Genomic DNA, 12524 nt, shown 5'->3' with positions numbered 1-12524 from the left:
GGTTTAGGGTTTAGGGTTTGGGGTTTAGGGCTTAGGGTTTAGGGTTTGTGGCTGCTGTTGCAGGAGAGCGTGGCTGCAGCAACAGAAGCAGAAAGAGACTCTTTGCTGCAGCAGCAAAAGGCAGCACTAGAAGAAGTGAAAAGGCTGGAGGAGCGCATCAAGGCCCAGGGGGTGAAGTTTGTCAGGGTTTAGGGTTTAGGGTTCAGGGTTTAGGGTTTTGAGGGTTGGAGGGTTAGAGTTTGCACTTTAGGGGTGTCAGGGAAGACTCGAAGCTTTCAGCTGCAGGCTATGCGGCACTTCGGGGCTTAACACAATGGGATAGTGATTTAGGGTTTAGGGTTTAGGGTTTAGGGTTTAGGGTTTGGGGCTTTGCGCAGATTGACAAAGCCGAGGTGGAGAGGATTCGCCATGATGTGGGTCGCCTGCGGGAAGGAGTTTCTCATCGTGCTAAAGTGAGAAAGGGTTTAGGGTTTTAGGGTTTAGGGTTTAGGGTTTAGGGTTTAGAGCTTAGGGGGGGCACATTCGAAGGGGAGAAGCAGCAGCTTTTAGCGTCAAATGTGTGGGGTTTAGAGTTCAGGGTTTAGGGTTTAGAGTTCAGGGCATATACTCAAGGAAATGCTGAAACAGCGATTCTGGGGCTTTAGGGTTTAGGGTTTATATTTGGGGTTTTGGGGTTTAGGGTCTAGGGTTTAGGGTCGAGGGTTTGGGTTAACTGGTATTGATTCAACATAAATGTCGCTGCTACACATACGTCAGCAGTCATGCTTCAAGTGTTTAGGGTTTAGGGTTTAGGGTTTAGGGTTTAGGTCTTAGGGACAGCAGATCTTTTTGAATGGCTGCCAAATCTTCGGCGTTTTTGGCTAAGAATGCTGTTGCTGCTGCTGCTTCCTATGGTGGTTTGCTCATTTTGCTGCGGATATTGCTGCTGCTGCTGCTGCTGCTGCTGCTGCTGCTGCTTCCCCTCAGGAAATTGAAGTCTTAAGTGAGGGACTTCAGGATCTCGTGGACAAAGTAGGCGCAGCTGCACCCGTTCTTGCTGCTGCTGCTGCTGCTGCTGCTGGCGCAGCTGTTGCTGCTGCAGCTGTTGTTGCTGCTGCTGCTGCATGCTCTGGCTTCTCCTTCGTTGCTTCTGTTGCAGATTGCTGACGACTCGGAGAAGCTGCGCATTGCGGGCCAATCGGTACTCCCTGTTTACAGCTTCTGCTGCTGCGTTTGATGCCGCTGCTGCTGCTGCTGCTGCTGCTGCTGTGCTGCAGCAGCAGCTGCTGCGGCCTTGCGCGTTTGCTGCCACAGGTTAACGAAGCCCTCAGCAACATGGCACAGCTAGCAGTTTCTGGAAAGCTGCAGACAGCAGAAGCTTGGAGTGCTTTGCCGAAGATGGAGACCGTCCCTGCTGCTGCTGCTGCTGCTGCTGCTGCTGGCGGTGCTGCTGCTGCTGGCAGCGGCGGAAGCGCCGCCGCTGAGCGAGCTGCTGCTGCTGTTGCTGCTGCTGCTGCATGCGATGTAAAGCGAGCAACCAAAGAGATAGTAAGCTGGAGGGCCTTTCTCGTTTCAAGGCTTTGAAGTGGCAGCGTTAGTGCTGCTGCAGCTGCAGATTTGCTGCTGCTGCTGCTGCTGCTGCCTCTTTTGCTGCTGCTGCTGCAGCTCCACCGTTTGCTGCTGTGGCTGCTTTTGCTGCACCTTTTGCTGCTGCTGCTGCGCCCTTTGCTACTGCTGCTGCTGCTGTCGAGTCTGAGCTTCCTCAACAATAATAATGAAATAATTAAAAAACACAAATAAAAAATAATCAAATTGTCATGGAGACATTTTTTAGATTAAGTGAAAGTGGTGAGGGGCCGCCAGTTTTTGTTTTCCCTAGTTTACTTTTTTTCTGCTATAGAAGCACCAGCGGTCCTCTGGTTGCTGCTGCTGAGGCCCGCATACCCTTGCTGCTGCTGCTGCTGCTGCTGCTGCAGCTGGGGGTGGACTGGACAGAGCTGAAAAAAGAAATGCTGCGGGTAATGCGTCTCGAGGAAGAGGCGAAGGAAGAGGCAAGTCGTTAGCTCCACGCTCCTAGTGTACATACACCTCGCCAGCTAGCTAGCTAGCTAGCTAGATAGATAGATAGCTACCAGCCTAATAGCCTGCCTGACTAGCTAGCTAGCTAGCTAGCTAGCTAGTCAGGCAGGCTATTAGGCTGGTAGCTAGCCAAGACCCCGTGTTTGCTCGCGAGCTTTCCAACTTGCTAATCAGCTAGCTACCTACCCAGCCAGCTAGCTAGCCAGCTAGCTAGCTAACTAGCCAGCTATCCATGTAGCTAGCCAGCCAGCTAGCCAGCTAGCTAGCCAGCTAGCTAGCTGCAGTTTGGAGGGTTCCGCTGCTTCTGTCTATGCGCAGACTCAGCAGCAACGCCAGCGGTTGGGGAAAGAAATTGAGAAGTTGAAAAAGGCCATAAAAGACCTCCTGGCAGTACGTAAACCCCAGCTGCTGAGGTTTAGGGTTTAGGGTTTAAGGTTTGGGTTTCAGGGTTTGGGGTTTAGGGTTTGGGGTTTGGGGTTCAGAGTTAAAGATTTAGTGTTTGGGGTTTAAGCTGCAGGCCGAACCGCGAGCCTTAGCCTAAACCCTGCCAAAAAACCTCAAAATGCCAAAAGATTCACTTTTAGGGTTTAGGGTTTGAGAAGAGGGTTTAGGGTTTAGGGAGTGAGCCCGAGGGGCCCCGCCTAAACAACCCTCGTCTCATGGGATAAACTCTTAGATTTTCGGAAACCCTAAACCCTCATAAGCCCTCATCAGAAACCCTAAACCCTAGCCTATTCTGAAACTCCTGCTGAGGGTTTGTAGTCTAGTGCTTGCCGGCTGCAAGCGCATGCAGTCCGTCGTGGTTTGGATTCATGCCTAGGGTTTTGGATTTAGGGTTTGAGGTTTAGGGTTTAGGGTTAAGGGTTTGGGGTTGGTTTATCTTTTATTGTGGAGCAGAACCGGAAGACTCTGGAAAAGCGCATGCAGCTTGTGCAGGAAGATCTGCAGCAGCTGCAGCAGCAGCAGCAAAACGAGCAGCAGCAGCTGCAGGAAGCCGAGAGAGAACACTTGGAGGGGGTGAGAGAAGCCAAGCAGCAGCACCAGCAGCAGCAGCAGCAGCTGCAGCGGGTGGTGCAGCAGCAGGAGCAGCTGCTTCAGCAGGAAGAGCGCCAGCAGCAGCAGCAAGCCGCAGCTGCCGTCCAGGACCTGCAGCAGCAGCAGCAGCAAGCGCTGCAGCAAAAGCACTTGCTGCTGCAGCAACTCAAATGCCTAGCTGAAACTAAACAAGCTGAATATACAGCTTTAGAGCAGCAGCTTTTAGAACTCTCCGAGGCTTTAGGCCCGTCCCCAAACCAAGAAGAGCCACCCCAATAAAGCCTTTTACAAAAAAGTTTTTAGAATGCGACCCTGAAGGAGTTTAACCCTCTAGGGGCCCCCCTTCAGGGGCCCCTAGAGGGGGCCCCCCTTCAGGGGGTCGCCTCCGGGAAACCCTCCTTCAGGGGCCCCTAGATGGGGCCCCCCAAAAGGGGGCCCCTTTCAGGGGGCCCCCCTGAAGGGGCCCCTGGAGGGCACCCCCCGGGAGGGGTGCCCCCTTCAGGGGGCCCCCTGAAGGGGACCCCCCGCCCTTCTGGGGCCCTCTTCTGGGGGGCCCCCAGAAGAGGAAGAGCCCCTAAAATGATGTTTTCAAAAGGGAGCACGGGTCAAGAGCGTTCCTAGAGAAGATCCTTGGAGGGGGCCCTTATGCCCCCTTTAAGGGTCTTTTCTAGGGATGCTTTGGGGGCCCCCAGGCCCCTTCGAAGGGAGGCCCCGAGGCCCCCTTAAAGATCTTTTTTAGGACACTCTTGCCCGCTGCTCTCCTCGGGAAATATCTTTATAGGGGCCCCTGTTCAACTTGGGATAAAGTGCCTTGTTCGAGGGGCCCCCCTTTGAGGGCCTCCTTTTAAGGACCCTTTTAAAGTCCCCAAGGAGGCCTCCTTTTACGGGTTCCTTTGTAGGGGCCTTTCGTTGAGGGCCCCCTTTAAGGGGCCCCCCATTAGAGCCGCCTTGGGGGGCCCGTGGGGGTCCTCTGGGAGCCTTTTTGAGGCCCCCAAGTGCAGTTCGGCCTGGAGGCTTTGCCCTTGGGGCCCCCAGCTGTTCTGGAAACATTTTGTTTTATTGTTTTTCTGCATTGGCCACAAGAGCAGAGCTCACTTATCTGTCTCAAGAAGCAAACAGGGGCAACTAGCCAGCCTACTGCCTGGCTAGCTAGGACCTTAGGTCCCTCGCAGCATGGCTAGCTATTCATCCAGCTGGCTAACTAGATAGCTACTGAGCTGTAGCTAGTCAGCTGGCTAGTAATGGCTCGTTCGCTAGCTGTACCGGGAGGGTTCTGCAGGAGCAAATGGACTTATTGTTTGCCGTCGCTTTCCAGTGCTTGTAGAGGCAGCCGGGTGTTCGGCTGTCTATCTATCTAGCTATCTAGCAAAGCTAGCGAGCTAGCTAGCTAGCTAGCCAGGCAGTCAGCGGCGTGGCTACCCAAAGACTTCGCTGGCAGGCGGCCCGGGCAGCCGGCCAGGCAACTAGGTAGGGAGCTTCAGGCAATGCTTGCTAGGGCCAGGATGCTCCGGGACTGGCTAGCTCTCTAGGGTGGCGCTGCGAAAGGAATAACAACAGCAGCACACCCCAGTGGGTGGCGCTGCCAAAGGAGTAGTAACAGCAGCAGACCCCAGTGGGTGGAGCAGGCCTCAACTACCTCTAAATGCACTTCTTTCTTGGCCTCCTCAGCTAAGAATGGGGGCTCAGAGCTGAAATAACCTGGACTGGAGGGCCAAGGGAACTTCGGCGATCCCGATTTTGCTAAGACAGTGAAAAGTGCTCAGCAGCAAACTGTGAGCGCTCTGACTTCACACCCAGGACGCGGTTATGCCCAAGTGGCCGACGGAATGGCTATTTCGGAAGTTTCTGAATTTGTATTTTCTTAAAAGTGTACTTTGCAGTCAGTTTTGCACTGCGGTTGCAGAGAAATTCTGGTGAAGAAAGTGCGCAGACCTGCTGGATACAGAGGGGAGCAAATGCAGGGCAACAAAAAAGCTCAATGCGCTGCAGCAACTAGAGGTTCTTTGCATGCTGTATACTGCAGCAAACGAATTTATCGCAGTACTGGCTTAAAGTCATTGCAGATTCAGGAAATGAATCTGCAGAGAACCCCACAGTTCAGCCACCTGCAGCCGACTAGTTGGCTATCCAGCGAGACGCCAATTTGTTGCCAGCAGCAGCATAGTTTGCTACTTTGTCATCTTTCGAAACGGGAAAGTTTATATCAAACGAAAATGCCGGTTTTCTTCGGCGGAGTTTCCCATGAGCACGCCGCAGTGCAGACGCGTGCATCTTTTTTGCTAGTGTTCGCCGGCGAAATACTTGCCATTATATTCCATAGTGGGGAAAATATGCGTGCTATACTGACCAATAATTTAAAAATAGAAAACGCGTCCACTGCTCCTCTTGGCAGAGGGTGACTTGCAGAGGGTGACTTGCAGATCTCAAAGTGAACTCACAAGTTTACTGCCAACGAGAACACCTCTTGTCGACAGGTCGTACATTCTGTGTCGCCGATTGAAAGGTACTTGTACACCAGTGTTCTTAGGAAGTGCACGAAAGTAAAGGTTCAAAGAAAGTTCAATGCTGGAGGTGGAGGCACTGTGTGGACAAGGCTGAACAGTAATAATGAATCGTACTCGGAAGATAACTCTCCTGAATTCGCAAACACACGCCAGTCTCAGAATGAAACCACTCGGCTACGCCTTGTCTTCCGAACATCTTTGCTGGTTTTGAACGCTCTTTGAGGTATCACTAGCGTGGCGACGCAAGACGTGCTGCATAGTGCATCGACAATTCTAGTTGTATTCTATATCAACTCTTGCAAAACGCGCTTCCCAAGCCTTTTACAGTATCATTACCTCTATCGGCTCGCTCATTAGCTCCAGTAAATTAGTATTATTAGGGCTTTCGCAAGCTTTTCCACGGCTACGAGCCATTTACACAAAAATGCATCACATTTCGCCGATTCAACACATCAGAGCAGTCACTACGGAAACAAAGCCAAAAGCCTGCCGAGGCCAACACCGCGAACCGGCGCTCAGGCTTCTTGCAGCTCCCAGCAGATATGGTATTTTCATAATGCCAAAGGCAAGAACCCCAGTATTGCGTTTTCACTACAAATGCTGCTCTCACAGTTAAAAGCGCTACTCTTGGAGCTGCATATTTTCCAAGCTTTCAGTTGTGAGAATTGCACTTCCAGTGAAACTGCATTTCTGGAGGTCTTACGACAGCAGATACAAGAAGTAGAAGTCGACTTGAATAACAGGGGCTATCGCTATGTGAAGAAGAAGCTGGAACTGCTGCTCGAAGTGTCTACTGTATCGAAGACTGTTGGGCATTCTTAGCTCAGTTTCGCCATTGCTGTAAAATACTAAGAATATGCTCATATTCACCACTGCAATAACAGACAGGGTCATATATCCCAACTTGAGTTGAACAAGGCTCAGGGAACCGCGCGGCCTTTCTACCAAAACCACTGTTTCCTTTTAGAACGTGCAATAGTAAAAATATGAATTAGTGAAATATGGTATGCGAGCTCCTCTTTTAGCCACAATAGTGAAGCTCATGTCAAATGCAGATAGCACATACTTTCCTTACGGTTTAGGGAATCAGTACCTCAACTGGACGATGAGGCTGAAATTCGAAGCATTGCGTTGTTTTGCTAGAAGTATAAGACTCTGCTTTTACTTTTAAGCTATGCCATTCTGGAATCGATCTCTGCAGCTGAAGAAACAAGCTACCAACGCTTTGTTCGCACCCCCCTCTATCCATCCGGTAGATGCACCCTTCCGCAAAACTGGCGCATAGTTGCACTGCATTTCAGTGTATGAGAAGCGTGCCGCTAATAAATAATATGAACTTCTGCCATATTGCGATTGAGCTTAGTGTTCGAGCTGTTTGTGTACGTGCAAAACTGCAACTCATTCTGTACGACATAGCGTCCCAGGATATTCCAAAATCCCAGCTAAGGATTAGAAATTGACTTTAGCAGCTTGTATACACAATCAAAATGTTAGCCCACGCATTCAACATGAATACTTGGAAAGATTACACGAGCAACGACACCTGAGGAAGAGCCACAGCCACAGCGACGGTCAAGCGAACTACGATTTTTTTCCTTCCATTTCATCAAAAGCAGTTTGTGTTGCCTTTATTTCATCTAAAAGCCGGCGACGTAAGGCCCATGCTTAATAAAATTCCCTCCGTTCCTTGCGCGCGCTCCGGCATCGCTGCCGTGCTCAGCTGCCACGTTTCGAACTGCATTGTTTCACGGCCAGCGACGACTGAAATACTTAAATAGCCAGATCAAGTAACTAATTTTCAAGAATGTGGAAAAGTGACAAGAGAACTATGGAGACACGAGGCGCGTCGCATGCGATCTCATCACCGCGGAGGGCTGCTGATGGGTCACCGTGCAATTGCACTGAAATATCTCCCAAAAGAACAAGTGATCATGGTCCCCCAGTAAAAGCTGTGTGGTGAAGTCATGTGAATGTGAAAATATGCGCAATAATGCACTCTTGTTCTGGCCCACTGTTTTACGTACTCACCGAGGTTTGTACAACTAAACGTACCTTATTCTATATGTTTAGCCCTGTGTTTGCTTCGTTTTGGTATGTATTTGCCGACCCCCCCTGCTTTTGTCCGAAGGGCAGGGTTGTTGAGTCTTTATTAGCGGTTCGACGCTCCGTATTGCTAAGGGCAAACTGGGGGTTGAGCGAACCCACCAGCAACATATGAAGGGATTTCGGCCATTCTTCTCAGGCTCCCGCTGCAATTGTCGCTCTAAAAGTTCTAACTACTGCTCCCGGGCCCCGTTGATTTGATGCCTCATGATATGTGCGACTGAAACAGAAACTGCATAGCCGTTACAGAGGCTATATTAGCGAGCCTGTCCAGCCGCAGTAAACGAAGTTCTACGAACAGTGCAAGGCGGCAACTTATATATGCAAGGCCAAATGAAAAAATTCAAGTTCCTGGGGCTACAATGGAGGGCTTACTTTAAGGGAATAGATAGATAGGGTGAATCGGCGAAGCACCCAGCAGTTGAAGGGCTAAGTCATTAGACAAGCATTCTTGCGACGTTCTAAGAGGACGAAAATCCACCCTTTTGATAGTTGAATTCGATTATACTTGTGACGCTGACATAATTGTCAGCGCCTGAGTTACTATGGACACAACTCCAGTGCTTCTCGCAGGCAGAGACTCCCCAGCTTGGCCACTGGTGGGAGGGTCCAAGTGTCCGCAGCTTCTGCTTCTCTTGTAATGTTCAAGTTGCGAATTTAGTCCAACTGTGGCAGAAGTGCGCCCGCAGGAGGAAAAAAAGTCGTGGCAGGGGGGAGAACACGACATTGTGCGTTTCGACGATGCTGCCGGTCAAGAACTGGCGAAGGGACAGCCGTAGACCGCACTAAGATGCATGTTTCCCCCATAGCCTATAACAGACACTAAAAATTACTGGAAATGACCAGAGTTATGGAGAAACAATAAGATGACATTCTGTAGAGATCAACTGCCATCGCGGCGTCGGCTCAGCCGGTACGTTTCTCGTGTATGGCGGCTTGTGGACTGTGTCCAACTGTGGTGCGATTAACCATAATATGAACGATATTCTTGAAGGGAGGAAGAATGATAGGCAATTTTCAGAGTCGTTGTTGGCCCGGAGCCAGAGAAAATAATGCAGTACACACCACTTGTGAGCGCCCTCTCACTTCCAACAGAAAAAAGAAGTCGACCACAACTGACCATGCTCAATGCTGTGAAAAGAGAGTGAAATAACTCTCGTCGTCCTTCATTGCTGTGGAAGCTGCTGCCAAGCCAATGTGTTCTCCTAGCATGTCCACGCTTGGGTCACCCAGGCAAGTGCATGAGCCGACCCGAAGCCACATGCCCCGAACAACCTCAGAAGATCTAGTCCACTCCTGTTCAGTGGAAGGTCTTTGATTTTACTGAGTTTTTTATCGGCAGCTTTCGGCTGTGGCTGTCTTATTCTTGTAGTTTGGGCACAGGCCAAGACTTGGTGCCAACTACGTCCTTCCTCCTGACAGGTGATTTTGCTGCAGCATTCTCTTGAAAACTTCTTCAAATGGCCAAAAGAGGTAAAAATGGGACTTCAAACTAAATATTTTCTTTTCTCCAAGCTCTTTGTACCACTTTTTCTGAGCTTTATGTCTGCCTTAAATGCATGTGTCGGAGAGGACGCCGAACTGATGCGGGTAGGAGAGCGACGGGCGCCGCATCTTGAGCTACACGGATTAAAGTGGCTTCTCTTCAGACGTTTGACTATGTTTAGAATGTCCGGCTTTGCATTACAGGGGCGCAGCAAAAGCCGGTGGCTGGGAACGCCGAGCCAGCGAGACTCATCATTGCGTCTCTTTTTCGCTATCGCTGCAGCTCTAGCTGCAGCGTTCGTCGTGTTGATGTGTTTTAAAAATGCCATGGCAAAATCAGCAGGCTCAGCACGGCCAAGAAGTCTAGATGGCGGAAGGCAAAACGACGAGCTGCCTCGCTGCCCTGTAAGACGATCATCCTGTTGGGCACTTGCCGAGCTCCCAAGGAACTAATTGTCATAAATGGAGATGCGTCTGGTTCCAGTAAACATATTGAAGCATACATTTTCTGGCACCCTGGTTGTGAATGCAACGGAACTCGACTCTGCAGAGCGCCCTCTCCAGCGAGCTGGACTTTGGCGGAACCCAGTCGGATTTTCGGAAACATATCACATGCCAAGCGAAAAGAACGAGTAGAAGGTTGTGTATGGATCTTTTAAACGCTCAGAGCCCTCTTGGCGGGCAGACTGAATGCACACAGAATCGGGCACGTGGCTTATAGAGTGTAGGGAGCCAACCCGAATGCCTTCGTGACGGAGTGAAAGGCTTAATGCGGCCACAAACCTCCAGTATTATCAGAACTGCAGTGTATTTGAAAGGGCAAGTATGCCAGTGAGACGGCCTTCACCAGGCTAGGCCGTAGTCTCTTCCGGTGTGCCCGAAGAGCTCCTGAGACGTTGGCAGAGAACTTTCGCCACACCTGAGGAGAAAGCAACCGCCGTGACGTTGCATGAATGCATCTGTGGCTCAAAAGTCAGCTCGTTTCAGGGCTGGATTTTTTGGAGCGTAGCGGCATGCTCTTGTGCCCCGTCCCATTTTGTTTGCACAGAGCTCCTCCAGGAAAGATGACGAGGTGTGCTTTCATGCGCAGTAGCGGGCAAAAAGGAGCTTTTGTATAGATCATTTGCCACTTTTCCATGGCGGGGAGGGGCAGTGAGTAGAAGCAAGGATTTATGCGCACACGTAAGTTTCCCGAAGAGCGCATGCTGTGCTGGAAAAAAGCAAGACGTAGGATGAAGGCAGCAACAGCATTGACAGGGCAAAGAATGAGCGAGGTGCCAGTACGAGGCAGCGTGATGTGGCAAGTCTTGCTGGCACTAGAAGGGGGAAATTTTTTGTTTTTCAGTCTGTTCGAAATGGGCTACGCTGGAGCAAAGTATGCATGGTGCAGGCTTGCGTGGTGTTCGATTGCAAACTGCCACAGCTGTGTATGGTCTGAATGAGTACTGTGGTGTGGCATGCTAGAGTGACGAAGTTGATTCAGCATGATCAGGAGGGCGACCAAAAGATGTTGGGGGCAGCTCGCTTGTAATGTGGAGAAATTTGCGTGTGGATTCACCTTGTGGTTATGGACGAGCCAAACACACTTCACGCATCAAGCCAGCACAATTGGTGCCTGAGGTCAAACTTTCCACATTGTGGCTCTTGGTTTTAAGCGAGGGAGCATGCCCCTGGCTGCAGTGCAGGAGGGGGATCCTACTGTAATTTTGCATCTGATTTGCCTTTGCAAAGAGAAAGCGAAGAGACAAGGGAATTGCGATTTCGTTTCATGGGCATTCTGAATTTGCATTTAATCATGCATGCACTGTGCTTACTTGGAGATAACGCTGCACATAGATCCAATGTTCGGATGTCCAAAATGACCTTGGAGGATTGTCGCAATCTCGTGAAGTTGAAACATTACACCGTGACTGAAGCGGCTGGCTGCCAGCTTGTTTCCTAAGACGTTAAAAGTACGTGTGTTGCAGCCCGTGCGTTTGAAGACAAAGTAGCTCTCTAAACAACCTATTCTGTAACGCTTGACATGGGGAACCAAGCCGTTATCAATCACCGGTACCGGCGCTATCGCCAGCCCCATCCGGGCCGTCGTAGAACCGCAATGAAGGCATTCAACCCTTCTGTGCTCTACAGAGCACGTTGGGGTCAGTTAAGCCTTTAAGTTGGGAAAATTATCTGGCTATGCCTGTGACTGAACTTCGGTCGTGCCTATGAAAATGTTTCGGGCTTCCGGCCGATGCAATAAAGGCGAAGCATCTTGAATTGTGAAGGGTCAGTGTTCACAGGAACACGCTTTGGGAAAAGGTCAGCGCGCTGTGGAGGTTGCTGGCCCAATGCGCTGTGCCATCGAAAGAACCGACGAGGTGGTATATTGCCACTCCAGTCTATAGGTCACAGGATTTGGATAGGTCTCTGTGCTCCCTAAACGATGGTGCAACAAATTAAGGGAATTCAGAGACGCAGAATGCGGCTCTGTTGAAGTCTCCAATATTAGGTTTACAGCTTTTCTTCATTTTTGGTGGTTGAGCGGAGGGAACTGAGTCACTGTCTTGTAAGTGCTACAGAAATTACTGGTAGTGTTGACCAACAATGAAAGGGCTAGGATCGAGCATACACTTGGAACTTCAATCCAGCTTGTGAGCGGTGCTACAGACTTTCATGTGACTAGTTTCTAGAAGGGCTATAGAAACAGGTCCAAACGTGCTGGCAAATAACCGTTTCGGGGAGCAGTGATTCACAGTGACAGGTTCAGATTCTGTTGTGGTTGGACAGTTGCGTGGAATCTGTCTGTGCCCGTTGGGCATACAGATGAACAACATGAAAAAGCCTTAAGGGTTATGAAAAACAAACTTTTGTGGGCGTTCATCACAGAATTAGCAGCGCGTATTCAAGCTTAAGCAGTTTTTCTACGCGATCGTACAGGGCCCATGAAACGGGTTAAAGATACCACAGAAGTAGTAGAGGAACGACGGTGGCGGAAAGTAGTTGTGCGTCGGGAGGTACACAGTGTGCATTTGCCGCACATTAGGAAAGAAACTAAAAGGATCAACAACTTGAGAACATTTTATATCGAGAATGCTTTGGCTTTTTGAACGCCAATTTTTCAGGGCAACGTTGATGAGGCATAGCTGTTTTGCTTCTACAAAACCTGCGAGTGTTGACTGTGAATTGTACCTCGACCGCGCTAGTTATGGAAATTCCTGACTTTGCGCGGATATCTCAATAGGGTCTGTTTGGTCGGACGTGCAAGATAGGTGCACGGAGAAAGCGAAAGTTAGACGGCACGGAAGCTGCTTGCGTTGAGCTGCCCTTCCTTTAAACTGAGACGTACAGTTGGCTAGT

General features: G+C 50.2%; 1 protein-coding gene across 1 annotated transcript in view; it reads left to right on the top strand.

Annotated features, from left to right (window-relative positions):
* Positions 1-3372, top strand: part of ENH_00045530 (HEC/Ndc80p family protein, putative) — a gene marked incomplete at both ends in the record, with an annotated part of 7556 nt that extends 4184 nt beyond the window's left edge. The window contains 8 exons of the mRNA XM_013580969.1: positions 64-171; positions 378-452; positions 967-1011; positions 1139-1180; positions 1294-1527; positions 1956-2030; positions 2377-2448; positions 2956-3372. Of these exons, the coding sequence (XP_013436423.1) occupies positions 64-171; positions 378-452; positions 967-1011; positions 1139-1180; positions 1294-1527; positions 1956-2030; positions 2377-2448; positions 2956-3372 (1068 nt within the window). The remainder of the gene's footprint in view (positions 1-63; positions 172-377; positions 453-966; positions 1012-1138; positions 1181-1293; positions 1528-1955; positions 2031-2376; positions 2449-2955) is intronic.
* Positions 3373-12524: the final 9152 nt, after the last annotated feature.

This window comes from Eimeria necatrix, genomic scaffold, assembly GCF_000499385.1.
Source record: "Eimeria necatrix Houghton genomic scaffold, Enh_scaff343, whole genome shotgun sequence".
In the NCBI taxonomy this organism is placed as follows: domain Eukaryota; phylum Apicomplexa; class Conoidasida; order Eucoccidiorida; family Eimeriidae; genus Eimeria; species Eimeria necatrix.
This window is presented reverse-complemented; position numbering and strand designations above follow the sequence as displayed.